The sequence below is a fragment of the Astyanax mexicanus genome, chromosome 5 (assembly GCF_023375975.1).
Source record: "Astyanax mexicanus isolate ESR-SI-001 chromosome 5, AstMex3_surface, whole genome shotgun sequence".
In the NCBI taxonomy this organism is placed as follows: domain Eukaryota; kingdom Metazoa; phylum Chordata; class Actinopteri; order Characiformes; family Acestrorhamphidae; genus Astyanax; species Astyanax mexicanus.
The window spans coordinates 8,440,868-8,468,064 of NC_064412.1; the positions used below are offsets into that span (position 1 = coordinate 8,440,868).

The following is a 27,197-nucleotide window of genomic DNA, read 5'->3' on the forward strand; positions in this document are numbered from 1 at the left end:
ATATTATAATATTAAAAGCAGAATGTAATCTGAAGTTCAGGGTGATGCAGGCAGTGTTTGTTTCCTGAGTAAAACACAGTAAAATCCATAAATAATAAAAGCTAAATGGTACCACTTTATAAAGGGTTTATACATTGTTTATAAAGGAGTTTATTAATATTATAAATTAAGTTGTAAATATTTTAAAAACATTAATACGCACTCAAGTTTCTAAACACTTTATTTTGTATCAAATATACAGGCTCATCTATAAAAGGTTTATAAATAGTTTATAAAAGAGATTATTAATGGTAATTTATTAGTTTATAAAGCATTAATAAGCAGTTAAAACCCATACATAGAAATATAAAAAATATAGAACATCAGTTTAGTTTTTTTAATATGTTATTATAGCTAAATGAATACAGTTATTAACATAAATGTTAATGATGACTGATGGAAAAGTAAGATCTGAGGTTTAACAGAGTATATATATATATATATATATATATATATATATATATATATATATATATATATATATATAATTGACTGTGGAATCACTATTTGTTACACCACAGGACACAGTTGCACTTCCAATGTTTGTGTTGTAACTGCTTAATAATGGTTTATTTAAACTATTTATAAACCCTTTATAAAGGAGCCTTATTTTAAAGTGGTACCAGCTAAATAAACTGTATGAACAGAATGGTTTAAGCAGCTTGTAAAGCATGGCTAAATGTTCCTCATCACATCCTTGTTTACAAAGCCCTTGCTGGGATCAAATCCCCTTTTCCCTTTTCAGAAAATTTGTACAGTACCTTCCTGGGTCTGATTGATAAGATCGATGCCACCTGATCGTGGATATTAGATGTCTAATGCGTTGGGGCCGGTGGAAGATGCTATGACAGCTAGCGCATTAGCGAGACGAGTGGGGGGCTTGCCAAGTGCATCAGTGCATCAAGACCAGATATCATGTTCATCTGGAAATATTTGATACTCTCTCCTGAAGGAATCTTAGGCCTTTTGGCAAACGGGCAAATGCTTTCAATCAACAGATGAGGCTGCTGTACAGAGGGTCTAAGCTAGCAGCTGAAAAATTAATGCATGGATAGCTTTGAAGTAATTTTTCAGATTAAGATCAGCTTTTAAATGACTCTGATATACTGTATCTGGCAGTACACTGTCTGAGAAAAGCCCACGCTCGCTTACAGTGCCGCCTCAGAATCAGATAATATCTCCTAGACGCTGGACGTTCATATCTGCACATAGAATTAAAATCCAGCCTTTAAATTCACTCACTATGGACGACTTGAGGGGACGGGGGGTTGGCCGAGTCGACTGCTAGCATATTCATGCCGTATTGCCCTTACTGTAACTTGAGGTTAAAAGCCTTGCTTAAGGGCACAAATGCACCGAGGTGATGAATTTCCATCCCTCATTGTAGCAATTTAGTTTTACTTAATGTAGCACCAGAGACTCCAGCGGCATCCCTCTGGTTACTGAGCTGAATACATGACCTCTGAGTTTTCCTGCTTACAGAATTAAAGTGAGTGAGTAAGCGAGGACCCAACAAACTATATATATTCACTTGCTAGAGTTGCCAAGATAATTTAAATTAAAAATATTGACTGAAATGTAACTCTGAATGAATTGGTTGTGAATTTTAATATCTGGTCTATCCATTTCCAGGATGATAATTCACATTCTAAAAGGCTAATATCCAACAAGTGTATTACTCAGTAGCGACAATAAATTATCCAGGAACCACTACAAACAATTTAGTATCTACAATCGATTATCTAATGGATACTATGAAATATTCAGGAACCACTATAAAATATTCCATTGCTACTTTTAATTATTCAGTGTCTACTGTAAATTTCTCAATAACCACTATGAATGATATTATATATAAATACTATAAATACAATTGCTTTTTCTGCACTCATGATTTGTTCATGATCTACTATACATTTCTAAGTAACCATTATGAATTATCCAGTGACAACAGTAAAATATTCTGCTTTTACTATAAATTATTCAGTATCCACTATGATTTTTCTGTACTTGCTAATGTATTATGACTAGTTTCGCATCTAATATGCATTAATCAGTAATCACTACAATGTATTCATTATCTGCTATTAATTACTCAGTAGCCCCTACAAATGATTTTGTACAAATTATAAACTATCCTGCTTCTACTATGAATTATTCAGGATCCCTTATGAATTGTTCAAAGAATACCATGGATTGTGCTCATAACTTCTTATGATTTATTCAGTATCTACTATGAATTATTCAGTGACCCCTAAAATGTATTCATTATTCTGAATCTACTATGAATTATTCAGTATCCACTATTAATTGTTCAGTAAATACTATGACTTTTGTTTTCTTTTTAACATATTTGTATCTAATATGAATTACTCAATAACCCAGAGGTTATTCAGTATTTATGACAAATTATTCAGTAATAACTATTAATTGTTCTGATTCTACTATGAATTATTCAGTATCCACTATGAAATGTTCAATAAATACAACGGATTTTATTTTCTTTTTCACTTATTATGATTTATTCAGTATCTACTATGAATTATTCAGTAATCCCCTAAAATGTATTTCAGTACTGGCCATTGATTATTCTGATTCTACTATGAATTATTCAGTATCCACTAAGAATTGTTCAGTAAATACTACGGGTTTTCTTTTCTTTATATCTCATTAAGCTTTATTCAGTATCTACTATGAATTATTCAGTATCCACTATGAATTGTTCAGTAAATACTATAGGTTTTCTTTTGTTTCTAACTTATTATACTTAATAACTCAAAGGATGAATAATATGGATTTTCTTTGTATTTATGACAAATTATTCAGTAAACCCTAACATTTATTCTGTAATAATTATTAATTATTCTGATTCTACTATGGATTATCCAGTATCCACTATGAATTGTTCAGTAAATACTATAGCTTTTCTTTTCTTTCTAACTTATTAAGCTTATTTATTCAGTATCTGCCATGAATTAGTTAATAACTCAGAGGCTGAGTAATTTAATTTAATCAGTATTTACAACAAATTATTCTGATTTGACTATGATTTATTCAGTATCTACTATAAATTATTCAGTAACCCCCTACAATTTATTTAGTACTGACTATTAATTATTCTGATTCTACTAAGAATGTTTCAGTATCCACTATGAATTGTTCAGTAAATACTATGGATTTGGTAACACTTTACTTGGATGGTCCATTTTATGTCCTTGTTGATGCTCAAATGACATTCAACTAACACTGAATTGAATGTCCATTAAATTTAACTTAACCCTATGTTGAATGTGAATGATTCAAAATAGAACCTAACCATACACCTAACCCTAACCTTAACCCTTAATCAACCATAAAATCTAACCCTACACCTAACCCTAACCTTAACCCTTAATCAACCTTAAAATCGAACCCTACACCTAACCCTAACCTTAACCCTTAATCAACCATAAAATCGAACCCTACACCTAACCCTTACCCTAACCTTAACCTAAGCTTAAAATCTAACCCTAAACCCAATCCTAAAATATTAAGATAAGCGTTTAGAGTTGAATGTTGGGTTATATTCAATAGAGAATAATTTACTTTCACCTTTCAGTTCATTTGCATTTAATAGACATGTAGTTGAATGGTAGTTGAATGTCAGTTGAGCATCAAAGAGGCAATCAAATGGACCATCCAAGTAAAGTGTTACCATGGATTTTCTTTTCTTTCTAACTTATTAAGCTTTATTCAGTATCTACTATGATTTACTTAATAACTGTGAGTAATTGAAGCATGGGCCAACGTAAAGGTCTTGATGCTTTGAAGAGTAGCTTAAGCATTAGGTAATAAACTTCTTATTACTCTCTGTCAGCACTGCTGCTGCTGAGTTTGTGAAAAGGCGTCCGTGTGTCAGAACTGATCGAACAATAATATATTGAAATCAGCTTTACCATAAAACCATAGGAGAAATATGATCCAGCCAAGCAAATGTTCTTGCTTAAGAAGTGCAGTCTTCATGATGCCTAATGGAATGGGAGCTGCATCCATGAGCCAAAAAACTCCTGCAGACCTCTTAGTACTGATGACATTCCATTCAAACCTGTGCTCCTTTCTGCCTTTTCATTCACTCAACCATTTTTCACTCCCTCTTTCTTTCCCACTATTTCCTCCATATCTCTCTCTCTCTCCTTTTCTCATTTCTTTTCACTGACAGTCTCTCTCTCTTCTCCCTCTCTCTCTCTCTCTCTCTCTCTCTGCTTCCTTCCACCTCATTCTAAACCACTCTAATGAAAACAGATCTCTCTATCTCTCTTTAGCAGGGAGAGAGCTGGGGGAGGAAGATGAACCCTAATGGCTTTTTTTCCCCTCCCTCCTCTCCTCTTTTCTGGTGATGGAATATATGCACTGACCTCTCGATGCGTCCGATACATTTCATCACCGCAGATTCTGTTTACGTGGAAGCCAAAGCGGCGCAAACAAAGCCTGGGAAACGACATGACCCAACGACGTCAGGCGACGTGCCAGACACGACACACACCAAAGCCAGTCGCTCTACGTTAGCAGGTCTTCTAGAGCTCTACCTGTAAATGAAAATGCTCGTACTCATTGCTTTGGTGCTCGGGTGTTTTGGTTTGGGTTCAGAACCACAGTGTCTATTGAAATGAAAGAGCAATGCTGTTTTTTTTGTGATTTGTTGAGGTGTGGTGTGTCTGTGTTTTGTGTTAAACGTGAAAACACACAAAAAACACACAAAAAACACACGAGGCAGTGAAACTACCACAATAATCTGGAGTAAACGAGAAAGAGTGACATTTTTAGATTCAAATCAGCAGCATTTCCTCAACATTAAATATGTTACCATTATATTCTACTAATAAAGTCTCATCTGTTATAACGTTATTATTCCTCCTAAAGCACAGTAATTCACAGTGAACAGTATCAGACTGTATTACTGCTCATTATCATTGTAATGTACACTGTATTTGTACAGTACGGACAGCCTGGCTCAGCTCCAGAGCTTCAAGAAATCAATTAGACAGGACAATTATGCCCAGATACAAGACCACATTTATTTCCGATCCTGCAAAGTGATTGGCTGTTAGGTTTTTTTTTTAGAGCTGTTATCAGCCGGTAGTGCACTGTAACCGACGCTCTCCATGTATTACTACGCCACATACACGAAACCTTGCAATGATGCAGCCCTTACGAGCCAAATAGTGCAGCTACAAACAGAGCAGCAATGGAACTATTTTAACTCGCCGAGTGTTTATAAACGATTTATAACAGATCATATTTTCTCGTCCTTTTTAACTCAAAATCTTTCAATAAAAAGAGAGGTACCACTTTAAAATAAGACTACCTTTATAAAGGGTTTATAAATGGTTTACAATTAAGTGTATTAATGGTTACTGATTAGGTTGTAAATGCCTTTAAAATCATTATTAATTATTAATAATCAGTTATAACACGTACATAGAAAGAGCAACAATATAGATGGCTGTGGGTTTACTATTTGGCAAACAACAGGTCATTGTTGCCCTTTCTACATATGTGTTATAACTGATTATTAATGATTTTTTAAGCCATTTACCGCCTAATTAGTAACCATTAAAAAACTAATTGTAAACCGTTTATAAACCCTCTATAAAGGTAGTCTTATTATAACGTGGTACCAAAAGAGATAATGAAACTATAGTATAATTGCAATAATACACTCAAGGTTCGTGCTATAATGTGTGATAATGGGACTGTTGTGCTGATCTACGGCACTCCCTCTCATGTATTATTGCTTAATTATACCACAGTTAGTTCCGGCCCTGCAATATGACTGGCTGAGAGGCGTTTTATAAGTGACATTATGAGCCGGTAATGCACTGTAACCGAAGCTCTTCATGTATTAATCCGTCACATACAGGTAACCTAGCAATGATGCAGCGCTTACAAACCAAATACAAACCAAATGCAATGTCATTATATACCACTGGGAGCCACTGGATCCCATAGAGGCTCAGTCCAGAAACGCCATCCCACAAATAAATAAGCCCAGCGATTCAAAAATACACATTATTACATACATTATCAGCCACCATTATCAGTTCAAGAGTTGCTATTATTAAAATAAAAGCTTAAAAGTATATATTTTTCAGTTAATATAGGGTATTTTAAGCTGAATGTAAGGTGACCGAAAATAGGGGACCCTTTTAATTCTGTAGATCTTGCCGCTGGGGGGCACCAACGTAAACAAAAATCGAAAAAAAAAGAAAGAAACAAACAAACAAAAAAAAAATGCTGGACTTTAATCTGCACATATTTCTCTTCTGAAAAACGTTTATTTGGGTGAGTAAAGCTCTTGCATTCATTTACAGTGCGCTAAGATTTCCACACTTTTGACGTCGGTGGCCGAAAATAGAGGCCACTATGCTAACCTGCGGCCTCGTGCCTATGACCACAGCATAGCAGTGCCAATATTACACAGTATAGTACCACCTCTCATATATTATTGCCTAAATATACTGTGGCAGTGAGTATCTAGTAAAAAACTAAATAACACAAATTTAACCAGTATGAAGAAGAGAATTTGCCTTGGATGAAACCCAATATATAAACATTCAAACTGATCAAAAACGTGTAGAGTTCTGAAAATAAATGTACAGTACTCTCTCTCTTTGTCTCTCTCTCGCTCATCCTTCATCCACCCATCCACTACAGCACAACATACAGTACCTGTAGCACGTAGGATGTATGTAGCACATATAGGAGGCCTTTGTATGCTTCACACTGCGTGTCTACCATATATAGTCAACGCTACTGGCTCCCTGTTTAGCAGCTGTGAGTAATTCTCTCATCAGCAATATAGCTTTCAATACACTCCTGCCTCAGCTAACACCCCCGTAACAAATGAGAAGACTATGGTGTACAAACCAGAAACCTTCTTCCACAGCTTGAGAAGTAGCCGTAATAAATAACCCTAATGACTTTAGGGGCCATCTGATGCTGAATTTATTGTCAGTCAGGCAAATGGAAGTCCCTGAAACCTACCTGTTTGGTTCCTCTGCTTTAGCGATGTCAGAAACTAAATTGTCCACATGCTTCATGCGAGCAGCGGCTACAGAAACATCTCAGTACCAACATGCAGGCATACATGCATAAAGTAACACAACGCTGCTTCTCTATTTCTCTATGTTGTGCTAGACTGCACCATATCCTCCATCCCACTCCATTATAAGTGGAATTAAAATAACAGCAGACTATATAAGTGGACAAGTCAAATCGGCAGCATTTCCTCACCATCGAACATGTTACCACTATATTGTATTAATAAAGTATCATCTGTTATAACTGTATTATTCCTCCTAAAGCACAGTAACTCTCAGTGAACAATATCAGACTGTATTGCTGCTCATTATAACTGTAATGTACAGTATGGATAGCCTGGCTCAGCTCCAGATCTTCTAGAAATATATTAGATTTCACTTTGTGAGGACAGTCAGCTAACCCTACTGTAATGTTTAGACTGTCTGTACTTTTTCTCCAATGTTTGAGGCTCCAGATAATCTGTAAAAGCTGTAAAACAATTAAAACATATTTCTTCCTTTAAGGTAATTAATAAGGGTGAAAGCTGTGGCCATAAAAGATTATAAGATTAGAAGTAAATAATAATAAAGTTAATAAAGAAATTTAATGGGTTATATGTGATATATTGCAAAATATATCATCACTCTCATGCAAAAAAGTAGATCCAATTCTTTTGTTGTTTTTTTTTATTTATTCTGACATAATGTGATATAATCACGCAGTTGTTCTTTACATTGAATCAAAAATTTCTAATGAATTAAAAAAATTCTACCAGTCTACGTGGGACGAACCGCTAGCTGATAGCGACCTGGGTGACTGGAACACTCAGGGTTCGTCAGTGTAGCGCTGTCGGGCAGCATTTACTAGCGCTAGCGCTGCTGCTAACCATCCTGGTGAAAATATAAAAAAATCTAAGCTTATAGTAAATAAATGGAAGCACTTTATTTATTCACCCAAATAAACACTTTTTTAGGAGAGAAATCTGTGTAGATTAACACCCAGCACTTACCTGACTTTAAAAGTAAATGTTTTGTTTTTTTATTACAGTTTTATTAACTTGCCCGCATCTAGCGCTGATGAAACAATGTTAAGTATGTGTTTGATATTTAATGAAATCTACAGGCCCCCAACATAACATGAGGGTTAACTCTTTACAGAGAAGATTTCTGCAGGAGCTGACCAGGATGAATGCAGTGTTTGCTGATAGAGTGATAGAACGAGTGTCTGACAGTTGGTGACAGGAAAAATAACTGACACTGATGAATTTACCTTGAGGCTCTTGTGTGTCACAGGTGACACTGAGACGTACCACAGGGAACTAAGAATATATCTTTCTCTTTTTGTTTTCGTATCACTGTTCTGTTTTATATTGCCAGCATACAGTTCATAGTGTTCACAGCGTCACAGAGTTTATGTTTATGAGCTAATGTGGATGGATGTGGAGTAATTCAAATGCAGGTTTAGTTACAGTTACAATATATATATATATATATATATATATATATATATATATATATATATATATATATATATATATATATATATATATATTGGAAATAAATTAGGAATGTGTTTTAAACATAGTTTTAAAAAGTACACATCCATCCATTTAATCAGCCATCAATTGACCAATCAACCCATCCATTTCTCCATCCATCAATAACTCCTTGTCCCCATCCATCCAACCATCCATCTATCTATTCACCCTGCCACAATATTCATCCTAGGCATGCATCCATCCATACTTTTAGCCATCCGCCCATCTATCAACCCATCCATCTATAAACCCATTCATGTATCCATCTATTCAACTATCTCTCCACCCATCCATCCACACATGCATCTATTCACCCTGCCACTCCTCACCCAACTATCTATCCATGCATCTATCCATCTATCCACCCATCCATACACACACATCCATCCATAGACCACCCCCAACCATCCACTATCTATCAATTAAACTGTTGAACTATCTATTGACCCATTCATCCATCCATCCATCCATCAATTGTCCCTGCCACACTATTCTTCCTAGCCATGCATCTAGCCATACTGTTACTCATCCACCCATCAGCCAACCCATCTATAAACCCATTTATAAATCCATCTATCAAACAATCTCTTCACCTATCCATCCATAAATCCATCCACACATGCACGCATTCACCCTGTCACTCACCCAACCATCTATTTACGCATCTATCCAGCTATCCATCCATCCATCCATCCATCCATCCATCCATCCACCCACACACACATCCATCCATCCATAGACCCACCCACCTATCCATCAACTATCAATTGACCCATCTATCTATTGACCCATTCTCCATTCTGCTCTACACCCACCCACTCATTCATTCATTCATTCATCCATTCTTATTCATCCATCCATGCATCCATCCATCCATCCTACACACACCCATACACACACATATCCATCCATAGACCCACCCACCATTCCATCATCTATTAATTGACCCATCTATTTATTGACCCATCATCCATCCATCTCTACACCTACCCACTCCTTCATCCATCCATTCATCCATCCTCCATCCATTTATCTATCTATCTATCCATCCATCCATCAAACTATCTCTCCACCCATCCATCCAAAAATCCATCCACACATGCATCTATTCACCCTGCCACTCGTCCAACCATCTATTCATTCATCTATCCATCCATCCAACAAACACATCCATCCACAGACCCACCCACCCATCCATCATCTATCAATTGACCTCACTTGTTCATCCATCTTCTTAACTATCCATCCATCCATCCATCCATCCATCCATCCATCCATCCAACCTTCAATTCACCCTACCACCCTAATCTTCCAACCATACTTCCCCTCTTCAATCCATACATCTATATATCCATCCATAAACTCAACTGATCATTTATCCATCTTTCCCTCTTTGCCAGGCTGTAGTCCCCGGGTCCCTGCGATGGTTACTCACCGAGGGCATTTGACTGGAGAGCAGGTGTCCGTCCTGTGCCAGCATGTTGGACATCATGAGGGCGGGCAGCTCGGGGTAAGAGTAGGGGTTGATCAGGCCATTGTGTGGCAGGGAGTGACACAGGTAGCTGGACTCTGGATCCATCAGGTGCAGAAGAGGCGGCTCGGGGTGGTTTGGCGGAGTTATGGGTGGAATCTCGTAATCCTCGTCACCCCCACCTCCTCCGTTCCCACTGCCCCCACCCTGACCAGAGTAGTTCTGCTGTAAAAACAGAAAAGGAGAGAGACAGTGAGAGTGTGAAGTGAGGTTATAAAACTATACATCACACACTTAAAGAGTGGAGTTCACTTTTAAAAGATCACTAAACTACAAGAACATTAAAATACAGATTTTAATAATCATGTCTGTGATTTCTCAGCCTATAGCAGTTTAGTCATATATTTACATTAAAGTGGTGTGGAGTGTTGATTCTGTAGTTATTATTCAGTTATTGCACTGTAAAATAAACTTGAAAATACATTTAATTTTGCTTCGAAATTGAATATTTCTCTAAATAAATATTTAATTTAAATGTGAGCATCGACTAATGAAAAATCATCTCCTGTCCATCAAACAAGTTCACTTGCTTGATTCACATGACTGAAATTATTTCAAGCCATGAATGAAATGAATCATATTGATCTTATTATTTGTATACTATATTTTTTATGTATTCATGTTTTTATATATATTTACATATATAATTGTTTCTGTGCAAAGAACCAGTACAACAATACGTTTTTAAAGTAAAATTAGTGGCCTATATATATATATATATATATATATATATATATATATATATATATATATATATATATATATATATATATATATATGTACAGTATATATATATATATATGTACAGTATATATATATATATATATATATATATATATATACATATATATATTTATGTAGAATTACAGATTAATTTAATAATAAAAGGTAATTTAGGAGGAAATAGGTGAGTTATGAAAGGCTCAGAACCCTGGTGCAATAACCCTGTTTTTAATCACAGTTTTCATGCATGTTGGCATCATGTTCTCCTCCACCAGTCTTACACACTGCTTTTGGATAAGTTTATGCCTTTACTCCTGGTGCAAAGATTCAAGCAGTTCAGCTTGGTTTGATGGCTTGTGATCATCCATCTTCCTCTTGATTATAATAAATATATATGGGACAAAACTTCAATTAAAAGTTTTAATGTTATATGCTCACAGCAATAAGACAGCCTGTTTAATTCTAAGAGATTAATAGATGTTGAAAAAACGGTGATGCAAAACAAATGATAAGTGTTTCACTGGTATAAGAGGACTACAGTGGGGTATTGCATGAGCCTTTTTAATACAAAAATAAATAAAAAAATCAAGCAGATGTTTTTAGTGAGTAGTAGTTCTGAGCTAAGCTTCCAAAAAAAAAAAAACTGACAGAGAACAAAGCTCCTAATCTGAAATACAGAGAGTTATTTTGAATAGACTAGCTCACATTTAAGATGAAGATCTTAACACTACAATGCTTTTAGGAAACAGGCCCTGATTAATAATTAGTAATTCTGATTTCAGCTCCAAACTGCTCCAAGACGACTGGAACATGGAATTATGCATTGCTGCAATCAGTACGTGCTACTGTATCATTAGATTACCACTTCCACAGATGAAAGAATGATTTTCTATCATGTTTTTTTTCTCTTCTCCTCTTATTATTTTTTTTCTTTCTTTAACATGCTAATTCAGGGTGACAAAACTGACAAACCAGATACGTTTAAAATATCTGGGTCTGATAGAAGAAAATATCCGACTGTACATTCCATAGGAAAGGAAAGAGTGAGACAACTAAGAGGAGAGAAAGAATAAAAATACAGAGGGAGAAAGAGTAAGAAAAAGAGAGAGAAAAGGAGAGAGAGACAGAGAGAAAAAGAGAAAAAGAAAAAGCAGGGCTATTCAAGGAGGAATGAAAAGCAATTTTGTGGGAGGCGATCTGACTGGAGCCCCTTCCATAATGACTGAGTCAAATTAATCATCAGAAATAATATTCCGCTGTCAAGAATTCAAGAGCTTTTTTAATAGAATTTTTATGATTCATGTCTGCCTGTATACATCAAACAGTCAGTTCTGCAACATTTCAGAAATCAATTCAATATCATCTTTGTGTTGCCTGTCATCTTCTCTCGCCGAGCAGCCATTTATCTCGCAAACAAATACTTTTAGCAAATCCACGGCCGTGGAAAAGGACAGAAGCAAGGACCTCCGATTTCACCTGGCCGGCGCGTACAACCCAAATAAAAAGACCTCTATTGTTATGATCTCCCAATAATTCACCTTTTCTCCAAGGTTGAAAAGCTTATAAATGAATCTTTTATTCTGTAATGTTACAGAGCCAGCAGTGTTAAAGAGCCAGTAGCACAGAGAGGCACAGGAAAGCAACTACATATACATACATACAGCTTTGGAAAAAAATAAGAGACCACTTAATGATGATGTTTTTCCTTGATTTTACCAAATTGAAAACCTCTGGAATATAATCAAGAGGAAGATGGATGATCACAAGCCATCAAACCAAACTGAACTGCTTGAATCTTTGCAGGAGTAAAGAAATAAAGTTATCCAAAAGCAGTGTGTAAGACTGGTGGAGGAGAACATGATGCCAAAATGCATGAAAACTGTGATTAAAAAACAGGGTTATTGCACCCAATATTGATTTCTGAACTCTTAAAATTTACATACATGACAATATTTTTATTTGGAATTTGTGAGGAATGTCCGTAGTTTATAGAATAAAACAACAATGTTCATTTTACTCAAATATATACCTATAAATAGCAAAATCAGAGAAACAAATTCAGAAACTGAAGTGCTCTCTTAATTATTTCCAGAGCTGCATATACATATATACATCAGAGAGAGAGATATACAACTGAGAGAGGGAGGTCATATACAACTGAATATAGTCCATATATATTTTTCACACACAATAGAACAGGTCACTAAAATTAGACTCACAAACTCCAGAACTGATCTCATTCTATGGAAAGGTATGGGTATTTTTAGAGTGATTGTCTCATCCATTGATTGGCCACTGCTGCACTATTGCTTAAGAATGCCCAGGCCAAAGTTTACGACAAGAAAACAGAAAAAAAAAACCCTCTTGCTGCTGCTGTTGTTGTCTGCGATGTGATTGGGCTCGTTGGCTGCATTGTCCTGCCAGGTTTTGGATATTAATTTTCTAAATGGTCTCTTTGAAGACAGATGTCTTTGTAAAGCTTCGGGGCCTGCCTGTTATTGTTTGGTCTAATGGACGTGAAAACGAACATTTCCTGAGATTCAATTTCCCTCATAATTGTTGGAAGGAAACTAAATTGTCTGTTGTAAACATGGAGGGGCATTGTGTGAAGAGAGTCTCTCGCCGCGTCCTCGGGAGATTTCTCACATCTCTATAATCTCTGACAACCAGGCCGTGGATTACCAGAAATGCCACTTTAAATGTGCGAACTGTGTTAACCTCTCCGGAGTCGTACTTTGCGAAACTCGCTAACAGGACAACACAGTCACTTTTCCTGCAATAAGGCCATGTGTTCCCAGCAGAAGGAAAACAGGGTTGTGGAAAACTCAGCTCACAATCACAACGAGGCCCAGAGGCATGAAGAACATTGTGAAATGTCCAGCAAACATAGTAAAAAAGTATATTCCTAAATATTAGAGCTTCTAAATTAGCCTACAATGGACACAAAGACTGCATTGTGCTTGTAATAGTCAAGAAGCAACAAACCCTCAACCTAAAACACATACATTTGATTTTTTAAACCCTTTAACAGGCCAGGATTTTTTTCAATTTATTCAAGCATTACATAAAAAGCTTTCATGTTTAATAAGGATAAAAAAGTAAATCTGCTAATGTCAAAATATAATGAATAAAATCATAAAATTGGCTCAGGACAGTAAAAAAGGACAGTTCATGTGCTCCACACCTATATTTTCCATTGGTTTGTCTGTTTTTTACGTCTATTTTCAAACATGCAGAATATGAGTTGATTCCTGATCTGGTTCTTACTATGCAAAACACAGTTAGAGAATATGGTATTGCTGTTGATACTGGAGAGCAGCTCATCCCCTCCAGAGTCTGCTAGTCTGATTGGAGTTATGGAACACGGTTGGCTATATGTTACCCAGGCCTTGTGATCAGGCAGCATTTCTGGTGTCAGTTTCCCCAGAACTAGAGCTCAAACTCAGGATGCAACAAAGTAAAGGCCAAGGAAGCGAATGGGGATTTGCACTAAGCTAAAGGCTAGCTAAACACTAGCTGAGGGATCTCTTTATCGTTCCTCCTTATCAGAATGTACAATCTACAGCAAAATAACAAAGATGTGAATAGGCTTATACTGTATAATGACATCCAAGCATTTTTCACCACCAAGTACTACCAAAGTACGTTTGTTTTATTGATTCATTGTTAGTTATATAGTTATATTATAAATAGTACATCACAGAAGATCTTACATACTCAATAAACACTGTCTGTACATTTACCTATAGTAAAACTGTCCCATAGAACCACCATGCAGAGGTTTTTTCAAACTTTGAATCCCAAAAGAATCCACAAGTGATTCTTCTTCTCAGGCATCGACTCAAAAAGCCCCTTTTTCCTGCACTTTAATTTTGGCTGTGCAGATGAATTCACCTGCAAAGTTGGATCGGAGTTGACATGCAAATGTAATCAGAGTTACAATTAAATTGGACTTCATATTGAGTGGCCTCTGGCAGCTTTTTTTTTTTGCGGTTGGGCTGCGGTTTAGATCTGGACTTTCAGGTGTGAAAACGGCCTAACAAAGCTGTTTTTTTTTTTTTTTTTGACCAGTATCATATTTTTCGGTCCCACTTTAAAATAAGACTACCTTAATAAAGGGTTTATAAATGGTTTACAGTTAGTTTATTAATGGTTACTAATTAGGTTGTAAATGCCTTAAAAATCATTAATAATCAGTTATAACACATCATTAGAAAGGACAACAATATAGATGGTTGTGGGTTCACTATTTGGCTAACAACAGGTCATTGTTGCCCTTCCTAATTAAGTGTTATAACTGATTATTAATGATTTTAAGGCATTAATTAGTAACCATTAATGAAATAACTGTAAACCATTTATAAACCCTTTATAAAGGTAGTCTTATTTTAAAGTGGTACCTATTTTTAGGTACCTATTATAAGGCGCACTATCAATGAACGTCTATTTTCTGGTCAGTTTTCAAACATAAGGTGCACCAGACTATAAGGCAAATTATGCAACACTGTTAAAAATGCCTACAGTACCTTGAAGTGACCAAGGGTGTTGCCATGTATTCTTTCTAATGGTAAACAAAACTGTAATTCTTCTTTTTAACATTTTCTTTTAAGTCAAATGACTGTTGGATGTTAATCTACACACAGATTTCTCTCATTAAAAAACCCTCTGTCATTATTTAGGTGAGTAAAATGCTTCCATTTATTTAGTGTAAGGTTAGATTTCCAATATTTTGTCTAAGGGTGAGATTTCAATTAAGTTTCTCCAGCACTAAGGCTGGGTGCAGCAGAATTAGCACATTAGCTGATAACCACAGTGCTAGCGGGACGTAAATGCCGCCCCATATCGCTAAACTGTGGAATCCTGAGTGTTACGGTAAGCCAGGGCACTATCAGCTAGCGGTTTATCCTGGGTCGCTTGATTTTAACAAAGTCCAATACACTCACCTCTAAGTGGGAAAAGAGCTTGTGCTGTGGTTAGCGGCTAGTGCTAATGCTGCTGCACCCAGCCTTAGAGCTGGAGAAATTTTACAGAAAGCCCATCCTTATAACTCTGTACTTCAGCGGAGCGGCTTTACTGCTTCTTAATACCTGACTGGTAGAATTCATACACAAGGCGCACTGGATTATAAGGCGCACTTATAGTCCGAAAAATACAGTACATTTTTGTTTTTCTATTAACTTATTAACCAAATTAATCTAAACATGCTGATTGGATTGCTGACAAATTGAATGCATTTAATGGTCAATTGGCAGCCTCATTAGCTTCATAGCACCAGTGGAAAACTAACTGTCAAAAACCCCAAACAAATCTTAGTCACCTTGCTGAAAAAGGGGGTAAACTATGTAAATTTGGCATTTCCAGCTAACTATTCCCTAACTAAGTCCAAAAACATTCCATATGAAATGCATTTACATGATTCATACATGAGCACTGCCTACACAGAGCACAAACCGTGTACTGAGTTCTCATTGGGCGAGAGCTGGAGAGTAATTGTACTGGTTACACAGGTTAAATAAACCTTGAGACTCGAAGCAGAGCTGGAACTGAGCGCTACATTACTGGATCCTCCCATTCAGAGCCTGTAACTGCAGCAGCCATTCTCCCGACTGTCATGGCCGACAAGCCTGAGTCATCACTTATCTTAAGTAAGTAAAAGGCCGTATTCATCAGGCGATTGCGCATCTGACCGAGTTTTCGAGAGACGGACAATAAAAGCTTCGCCGAAATGTGTTTTTTTTTCTTCTTTTTTTTTGCCTTTTGGTGCAGCATGAGAGAGAGAGAGAGAGAGAGAGAGAGAGAGAGAGAGAGAGAGAGAGAATTTGTCAAAGTAGCATTAGGATCGAGCTCACACAAACGCCCTTGACGATGAAATGTAAATCTCAAGGACATGCCCAGCTTGAAAATACATAATTCATATGCCTCACTTCAGAATGCAATTGTGTGTATTACAGATTTAATGCATGTATGCACCCCCACCACTCTTCTCCAAGCTAAAAGTCTAAACAAGAAAAGTGGTTTTTAATAGGATGGTTCTTTTTTCCCACTCGTCCACAGAAAGACACGTCCACTGCGCCGTACTCCTGTTCCTGCATTTTATTATTTTTTGCGCTGCTTTTTTCTCGCAACATCCCTTTCCTTCCATCCCTCCTTCCAATTTTCAAGGATATTAGAACTCAATTTGGATGCACGATGGTGCCCGCATTGAGTTTGAGGGTTTCAATTTAGAACCTTCATTAACTGGAGCAGAGCAGCCACTCAAAAAAAATGAATGCCATCAAATTCCTCAGAATATTTACAATGTGTGCTTGCTATGTGGAAAACATTCGGTGCTGCTTTATTAAGCGAGGGCCTGCTAGTAAAAAACGAGCTTACATACATATATGCATATCCTCACTGTACATTAAAAACACATGTACAGATGCATCTCAAAAAAATGAGAATACCATTAAAAAAACCTAATTATTGAACTCATATTCTATATATATATATATGTATTACACACAGAGTGATCTATTTAAAGTGTTCTTTTATTATTAAATAATGAAATATAAGACCAATTGGTACTTTTGGCAGTGTGGGCAGTGTGCCAAGTCCTGCTGAAAAATGAAATCCACATCTCCATAAAAGTTGTCAGCAGAGGGAAGCATGAAGTGCTGCAGATTTTATTTTCCACTGTCAAAAGCACCAGTTGGTCTTATATATTATTCAGATTTTATGAGACACTGACTTTTAGGTTTTCATTGTCTGTAAGCCATAATAATCCTCAACAATAAAATATAAAAACACTTAAAATAGATCACTCTGTGTGTAATAATGTAATATATATATATATATATATATATATATATATATATATATATATATATATATATATATATATATATATATGAGCTTTACATTTTGAACTGAATTATTGAAATAAAGTAATTTTTCAATAATATTCTAGTTTTTTGAGATGCACCTGTATATTCAAAACAGCAACTTTACACGAGAGAGAGAGAGAAAAAGAGGGAGAGAGAGAGATAGAGAGGGAGAGAGAGAGAGAGAGAGAGAGAGAGAGAGAGAGAGAGAGAGAGAGAGAACTGTCTTAACATCCAATGAAAGTTAATTTAAAAGGGTGGTTATTTCATGTCATTGTGGAACATTTCTATTGGTCCATTCTTTAAAAAATGTTTTTTGACACAGTGTAAGGGACAGTGTGTGTGTGTTCAAAATGTGCCATTAATTAAAAATTAACAAAAATATAGTAAAAAACTATCACTGCATATCATCATATGAACTGTCCAGTAAAAACCTTGTGTTTAGCAACTTTTACTGTTTTTCTATTTCATCATACAAAAGTTTAATGTTATGTATCTTTTTTGTCATTTATACATTTATACAGTACAATTAAATTCTTCTATTGTTCTACTGCACATCCCAGCTTAACCATATAAGGTAAAAGCACATTATCAGCCATGCTTAAGCACACCTGGAGCAGGTAGGGTGCTTTTGTTTCAATGGTCTAACGTTGGCAGCTTAGTGAATCTGGGTATCAAACCCACAACCTTGTGACAATGTGAATCTTGCAGTTGTACTTCACATCGTGTCCAAATATCATAACGCATGGTCCAATAAAATGCTCCAAAAAGACTCTAAATAAAACATTTTTACACTAATTTCTATTGAAAGTTAAGGAGGTTTTTACTCTTCTCCTGTAAAACGATGCCTTTTTCAAAATACAAGGTTTGCGTTGCGCGACAGCGACAATATACACAAAGCGACACCTTTTCGTTTTGAAGCAAACAGATCAGCAGACAGTTTGCTAAAGGATGCACACACACTCAGAGAGAGAGAGAGAGAGAGAGAGAGAGAGAGAGAGAGGGAGAGAAGGAAAAAAGAGAAAAAAAAATCTGTCTACTTTGGGAAGGTTTCCAAGCATCTCTGGCATAAATCTAATCCATTGTACGCTGGCGCACTGATTAGAACTCCAACCATATGACCATATGAGCTTCAGTCTTAGCACAACAGATGCCGCTCGGCCGTAAAGCTATTTCCATCCGGTTTATTACACTGAGAACTTTATTACGCAAATGGATTTGAGGGGCAAAAAAATTAAAGTATAACTTATGCAGCAGGTATAAACACTCAACCCTGAATTCTGCGCGAGATTTCCTGCCAGATTCCGAGTGTTTATAAAAACCCTGATCGTTTTTTGTGTTTGTGTAATGTGCGACCTTATAGAACAGACGGAGGAGGATAAACATGACATTCACATTTATATCTGCTTAATCTAAAATAACCACAGCCTGCGGCAGAGCTGTTTCACCTTAGTTAAAATAATATCTGTGAATTAGCGCAGTTTTCCCCCTGTATTCCTGCAGTGCAGCCAAGAATGTCTTTAATGTTAATGAAATTTTCAGCAGTCTGGGTTGGGGCTTTATGAGGTGTGTCAATAAGACAGACCAGGTGTGTGTGAGATTGTGTGAAAGAGTGTGTGTGTGTGTGTTTCTGTGTGTGTGTGTGTGTGTGTGTTGGGCGATGGATTCCCTTTCCTCTCTAATATGCACTTATCTGCCTATAGAAGTCATAAAGTGACATGTATGATTTATGTCTGTTCACCTTAACCTTGCACACACACACATAGACATACACACGCACATACACACTCTCACACACACACACACACACAGACAAAGCAAGCCACTTATCTCTGATTCCCAGTTTGTGTAGGTGTGTGCGCATGTGTGTGTGTGTGTGTGTGTGTGTCTGTGTGTGGCTTTATCGAAGCAGACGTTTGGGAGCGTCATCTGTTTTTATTTGGCTGGCGGTCGGCACCCGTCATAAATTACCCCTAAGGACACACGTTCACTTCTGACTGTGTGTGTGTGAGAGAGTGTGTGTGTGAGTGTGTGTTTGTGTGTGTACATTTAAAAGAGAAAGCCCAGCTAAAGGAAAATAGTATACGTATATTAAGATTTTTTTTAAAAGGTTCCGGGAAGGTTAGTCTGTAACATTACACAAATACTATTCCAGGGACTGCTGGATTATATGATGTAATAATGCTTTTCATCACAATGTTATTAGAATGTTTCTCACACAACATCCCCAGTTAGAGAGACAATCACATTATGGAAACATTATATTAAACATTACACATTAATCACACTGATCTCAGGTTAATAAATAATCACACCGATATCAGACTGATCCATAATCACACTGATCTCAGGTTAATAAATAATCACACAGATTTCACACTGACACATAAGCGCACTGATCTCAGGTTAATAAATAATCACACCGATATCACACTGATACCTAATCACACTGATCTAACAGAGATAAATAATCACACTAATTTCATGTTAAAAACATTATCACACTGATCTCACTCTGATACATAATCACACCGATCTCAGGTTCATAAATAATCACACTGTTCTCACACTGATGCATAATCACACTGATACATAATTACACTGATATCTAATCACACTGATTTCAAGTTAATAAATAACCATAACATTACACTTACATCATATTAATGAATAATCACACTGACCTCACACTGTTACATAATCACACTAATGAATAGTCACAATCATATTAATGAATAGTCACAATGTTTTCACACTGATATATAACCACACTGATATATAATCACACTGATATATAACCACACTGATATATAATCACACTGATATATAATCACACAGATCTCATGTTAATAAATAACCACACCAATATCACACTGATCTCACCCTGATATATAACCACACTGATCTCACATTAATACATAACCACACCAATATCACACTAATACATAATCACACTGATATCTAATCACACCGATCTCATGTTAATAAATAATCACACCGATATCACACTGATACTTAATCACACTGATCCCATGTTAATAAATAATCACACCGATATCACACTGATATATAATCATACTGACCTCACATTATTAATCACACTGATATCACACTGATACTTAATCACACTGATCCCATGTTAATAAATAATCACACCGATATCACACTGATATATAATCATACTGACCTCACATTAATAATCACACTGATATCACACTGATATATAATCACACTGATATACAGTCACTCTGACCTCACACTGGCACATCACCACACATTCCCACTGATTTTACACTCTTACATAATCACATGAATACAAAATCACAGCGATTCATAATCACACTAATCTCATACTGATAAATGATCACAGTAAAAATTATTTGGTATTTTTATTTATTTGGCTGAGCACTAAAAGCATTTTTGGGGTTTTTTTTATCTGAATATTTTTTATGCCAAATATTTAGTGCATCCCTTTGATTTTCATGCTGATATCACACTGATAGATCATCACACTGGCATAATAACCCATTTTATGTTTAAACAACTAAATGTTACCGGAAATCATGTTCTAAAAACGTTCTAAAACACTTGACAGAATGAACAGTTTAAGAACCAAAAGTCAGAACATTCAGAAAATGCTCTACTGAGCTAAATCTGATATCTGGAAGGGAGAGATTGTGTCTGCTGCTCAAATATTTACCTATTCTCTGCTCTACCACCGAACAAAGAGGTGGAAGGAGTTCAAATCTCCAGCAGTGAGAAACTATTAATTAATCAGGCTGCTAAAGTGGAGCCAATCACAGGCGTTACTGTACACACTGATTATTAACATGCTGATTATTATTAAGCCAGAGATATAGCTGTGAATATGGAGCCTACACACCATCTGGTCATACCCATATTTTTCTTAGAGCTTCAATGTGTTTGTGTTGGTGTGTGACCGTTGGTGTGTGCAAAAGTGTGTGTGTGTTTTGTTTGTGTGTGTGTGTGTGTGTGTGTGTGTGTGTTTGCACGTGGACGCCTTCTACTTTCTGTTCTACACTCTGATATAATATCTGGCACACAAAGCAAGTCCACTTACACTAGAGTCAGGTTACTGCAATACAACACAACACAATACAGTACAGTACAGTACCATCCTTTCTTTCTTCCTTCCTTCCTTTCTTTCCTTTAGTCTCTTTTACTCCTTCTCTCGTCTCTCACTCTTTTTTAAATTGAACTAAACAAATGATTGAAAACAGAGAGTTTTAACAAGTTCTGACTCCCAAAAAAAATATTTTAAGAGACACAAAGTTTAAAAAAAGAATAAAGTGATGTAGAAGATCCCTTTCTAAGAGATGTGTAAGTAGGGAGAACCTACTTTTTTTTTTTTTTTTACAAAAATCACTATAAGAATCACTTGCAACAACTTGCAAATTGCAAATTTAACATCTTGGTTAATCAAATTTGAGAAATCATGTTTTGCCATATTCAAAGTGTGAATATGAAGAACCTTCACTCATCAACTTATTTAACCCTTAACATGTTCTTCACACTGACTTCTCTTTAAAGAAAGTGGTTCTTTATATGACTTTATGGCTCTATTTTAGAGATCTATAGCAAACAGGTCAATTGCGGATCATGCAGCTGGATTTATGGCATGTCGATGTGTCTTTGATATCTTGAGGGCACAAAAAATACACCTTGCTTAGCTCAAAATGCACAAAAAGGCATGTGCTAATTCGCTTAATTAATTATGAGTGTGTTTTGGGCGTGATGTGAATTAAACTAATCAGTGTTTTACTTGCCTTTTCCTTTAAGAGCCAGATGTGCTATGACTTTGGCTTATGATCTTAACAGAGCAGCGCTTTTGTGCGTCTCGGCAGGGGATATTGACCTGTGCGTTCACACTGTGAAGATACACCAGCAGCTAATTTAAGTGGGAACAGCTGTCATGGTTTTAATCAGTCAGTGGTGCACCGGATATTTACCTGAACACAACTCACTTCCAGACCACCACGCCTATCAGTGTAGATTTATTCCTAATCTCCAACACTATTTTAATGTTGAAGGCACAAGTTTTAAAAATTTTGACTGTTGACAGGGTGTAAGATAGCAATGAGCATCACGACACATCTTGCTTAAGGTGGATAGGGCCCTATATCACTATATATCACTATGTACCACTATATGCCAGAACTGTTAGTATGAGCTTTTATTTTTAAGGGGGTATAAGTGCAACTCGTTTTACATTTTTCTTTCTTTACATCTTTCTTGTCTTTGTCCATCGAGATCTGAGAAATCATGTTTTACCACTTAGACCAGGCCTTCTTATCTCCATTCACTCTCTAAGGTCAAGAGGTCAGCTTCAACTGAATGCCTTCTAGCATGTGGTAACCTTTTTGCCATAGCTCATTAAATGTGTGTGCGAGGGCACCGGGTGACTGTGATTTGATTGCTGGTGCTGCAGACGACTTGTTATTACTAAAGAACAGAGCGTACGCCATTAAGACAGAGTGCAAAACTTGTCAGATTCAGTAATATAACCAGTTTCAGATTTTTTTCTGTTATAAACAGACATCTTTGCTGTGTTATCAAGTTTATTTCGATCTGTAAAGGATTTGATTTGACAACTTGCAAGATATGTTTAGCTGCTTAGAAAATTTCACCTCAACTGAGGTGAATTTCTGAGGAGTTTTCATGCAATAATGTAGCAGTTTGCAGCAGCCTTGTTAATGTTGATGCTCCGCCATTGGTTGGCTCATTTTTACCATGGTGGTTCTTCACTAAGCTCCTCCTTCACATTGCAATTTGAACATCTGCATACTTGATTGCTTGATGGATTAGCCTAGCGAGACATGCTAGCAGGCTAGATGTCCTGCTAATGGGACTGCATCTCCTAAAATGTAAGAGCTAATTTTAGCACACTTACTCTCCTAACACCTCTAACACACTAACTACTTCTAACCTCATTTCCTTCTTCCCCTCCTTTACTCCTCTATCCTATTATCTCCCTTCGACCTCCTTTAGGCCCTGTTTAAAAATGTTTTTACCTTTAACTTCTATAAATTTTTGTACTTCACTATTGTAAGTCGCTTTGGACAAAAGCGTCTGCCAAATGTAATGTAATGTAATGTAATGTATAAGTGTTTAATCAGTAGATGTACTGTGGTGTTCCTTTGAAACTCCTAAGTATAATATTTTTAAGGTCAGAAACTTTTTCTCTAAACATTTTCTCATCTATATCATCATCATCATCATCATCATCATCATCTGACTAACTCTCTCCTTTTTTAATACGGCTGCTTGTTTGTTAGCATTAATATTACTGACTTTACTCACAGCACCAGTTTACAGGGATTAAGTTTTCTAATTTTTCAGCTAAAGCTATATAAAACCACTCATCCTCCAGAAAACCCAACACTACCACTATTTTTTTCATTCCTGAAAGCTTCTCTGTCATGAATGCATGTGTGTGTGTGTGTTTCCACAGATTGTCTGCAACACAAATAAATTAACTTTCTTTATACAATAAGAATGAAAATATGAGAAATATGATACGAAGGAGCTGAAAGAAGGAGTGGAAAGACCAACGCGGCTGTTTCTCCTTCTTCTTTCTGCTCCACTATTGGACATGAGTGTTGGTTGAGCTGTGTGTGTGGAGCCAGCGCTAACAGGTCATTATAACTGCACAGTGGACTGGAAGAGAAACGCTACTCAAACATTACAGAGAGAACAGACAGACAAGCAACATGGAGAAGAATGGGACTAATGAAAAGAAAAGGGGACAAAGAGAAGGGGAGGGGGAGGAGAGAGGGGGAGAGAGAGAGGGAGGGAGGGAAAGAGGGGGGAAGGGAGAGAGAGAGACAGAGACAGAGAGAGAGAGAGAGAGAGAGAGAGAGAGAGAGATGTTTAACAGATGTTTAGCTGAAATAAATAAAGGTTGATTGAATTGCAGATTTGATGAGTTTATATTTATCCTCTAAGGACAATAACGCTCCGGAGAAAACTCAATATAATCCGTCAGTGATGCCAAGACTGGATAATGAATTACTAAATTATCTTTCATAATAATCATCAAATCAATCATGAGAATAAGTGTTTTTTGTTTAGAGTTGAAATGGGTGTGACAGAAAGAGACAGAGAGAGAGAGGAAAAGAGAGAATGTGAGAGAGAGAGAGAGAGAGAGAGAAAGAGAGAGCGAGGGATGGTTCAGTTGTTCACTCTTATTTTCTCCATCTCAGCAGAGAGGCCTATAATCGAACTTATTGCCTGACATGAGGCATTTAGTATTTCAGGATGACACACACACACAGCGGCACTTGAAAATACATTGCACAAACAACACTGCTGCATCGAGCACTCAGAATCCATTCTCTTGTTTAAAGGTGAATTTTCCTGGTTTTTTTATATGTTTTGCATGATTATAAAGAATTCCGGTCTTAACAAAGTAATTCTCTAACATAGTGAACACACAGTAGTGAACACAGTAATGGTGAAAGGAACCAAACGAGTATACTCTACTAATAAACAATATTACACACAACGGTTACAGTAGAACTATGCAGTCTGATGTCTGGCACACTGTAATAGTAAAGTAAAGTCAGTGGAGCTCCTGTGTTTTCCACCACCAAAATATATAAAAACATACCAGAAATTTATCTGAACACACCTCACTTCCAGACCACCACACCCGACCATCAGTGTAGATTTATTCCTAAACTCTGACGCTATTTTAACAGCGCAGGAGCAAGGTGTAAAAAAAGACTGTTGACGGGGTGCAAGATAGCAAAGAGCATCCCAACACACCTTGCGCAGGGTGTACGATAGGGCCCTATATGTTCAAATGTTCAAATGTGGACAGTAATTCAACGGAATGTATTCAGCAGCTTTAAGAGACATACTACATGCACGTCTTCTCGGGACACCAGAGACAGTTACTCCAACATAGGCAGTAGGGGTGTCACGATTTCGATATTTTATCGAAATCGATCGAAATTATGTCATGGTCTCGAGCATCGAAGTCAAAAAGATGATCGACAATCCCTCCCTCTAAGCTACGCAAGCACGCGCACGCTACGCAAATGGCGCAGCACACTGTAGCCGAGTCTGCGTGTGACTCACTGTGACTGCTCAAAGAGTAGCCCGTTCTCCAGAGAATGTGGACATTCTCATTCTCTTAAAGAAAAACTTGAAAATATAAAAATAACAGTTGTTTTGTCTAGCCTCAAATATGTTAATAGTTTTGGTACCTTAAAGAGCATCTTTCTCTCAGATAAAGTTAATAATATATCTTTGTTAAAGAAAAAAACTTGTCATTCTCAGGGACCGAAAAACCCTTAAAGTCTTATTTTTCATATTTAACTGTTAAAGTAGGATAGTTCAGTTTGTTAAGGCTCTAATTTTTCTATTATTTTGCACACAGACTGCTGCTACCAAAAAAGCCACTAGATGGCATTACAAATATATCTTAATTAAATAATTTAAATTTGACCATTAGTGTCTAATGTGGTGTATTACAGATCACTTGTATCACTTTGCATCACTTATATCAAGCCCACCTTTTGAAATAAGATATTGTAAATTTGATGAATCAAACCAATGACTGACCATAGACTAATCTAAAACTGGCATAGGCCTCTCTGATGTAAATAAAATCGAATTGAGGATTTAGAGAATCGTGACACCCCTAATAGGCAGTATAAACTCTTTTTAATACCCTTAAATTTCAGAAGAAACTACAAATTAGCAAAAGTTCCAATAAATTGGCACATACAGTTTATAGTATAGCATATTCATATTGATCCTTTCCAATATGCGTTGGCAAGTTTCAAGCCAAGTCAAGTGATTTTGACAAATGAACCATTATTTTTAACCACTGATCGAATAACCAATAAATAATTTTGCATCAAAGCTACCCTATATGACTCTATGTACAGTATTTACTAGCCTAATATTATGATTCACTTTTTAAACTTTTGTTTAGTTACCTTTTAGTACGCTCACTTTTTAAATCTCTCTCTCTCTCTCTCTCTCTCTCTCTCTCTCTCTCTCACACACACACACATACACACACACACACACACACACACACACACACACACTGCAGTCAGCACAGTGAGGCCTGTGTGGCTGTGAGCAAACAAATGCTATTCTGTTCACACTGACTGAATGTTTCAATAAATAAATTCCAATTTACCCAATTAAAGACTGTGTGCTTTAACAGTGTGAAGACTGACCAACACAGGACAAGACTATTCAGGGAATTCTTTACACACATCGCTCATGTGTGTGTGTGTGTGTGTGTGTGTGTGTGTGTGTGCATCTGTGTGTGTGTTTTTAAGTGAAACAACTGCATTTGGAAATGTGCATGGGAACAGTGTGGTCCATAGAAACTTTTCCATTCTATTTGTCAACTTTCTCTCTGTCTTTCTCTCTCTCTTTCTCTCTCTCCAACGCACACACACAC

General features: G+C 36.5%; 1 protein-coding gene across 8 annotated transcripts in view; it reads right to left on the reverse strand.

The window, feature by feature from the left end:
• The window catches only part of tox2 (TOX high mobility group box family member 2), a 214,123-nt gene that overhangs the window by 55,533 nt on the left and 131,393 nt on the right, over positions 1-27,197 (reverse strand). For 6 of the 8 annotated variants that reach the window (XM_015606721.3, XM_049479732.1, XM_015606720.3 and 3 more), the window contains one exon: positions 10,071-10,331. In XM_015606721.3, coding sequence (XP_015462207.2) covers positions 10,071-10,331 — 261 coding nt within the window. The remainder of the gene's footprint in view (positions 1-10,070; positions 10,332-27,197) is intronic. The other 2 variants (XM_049479733.1, XM_007252680.4) reach the window with 1 other exon arrangement.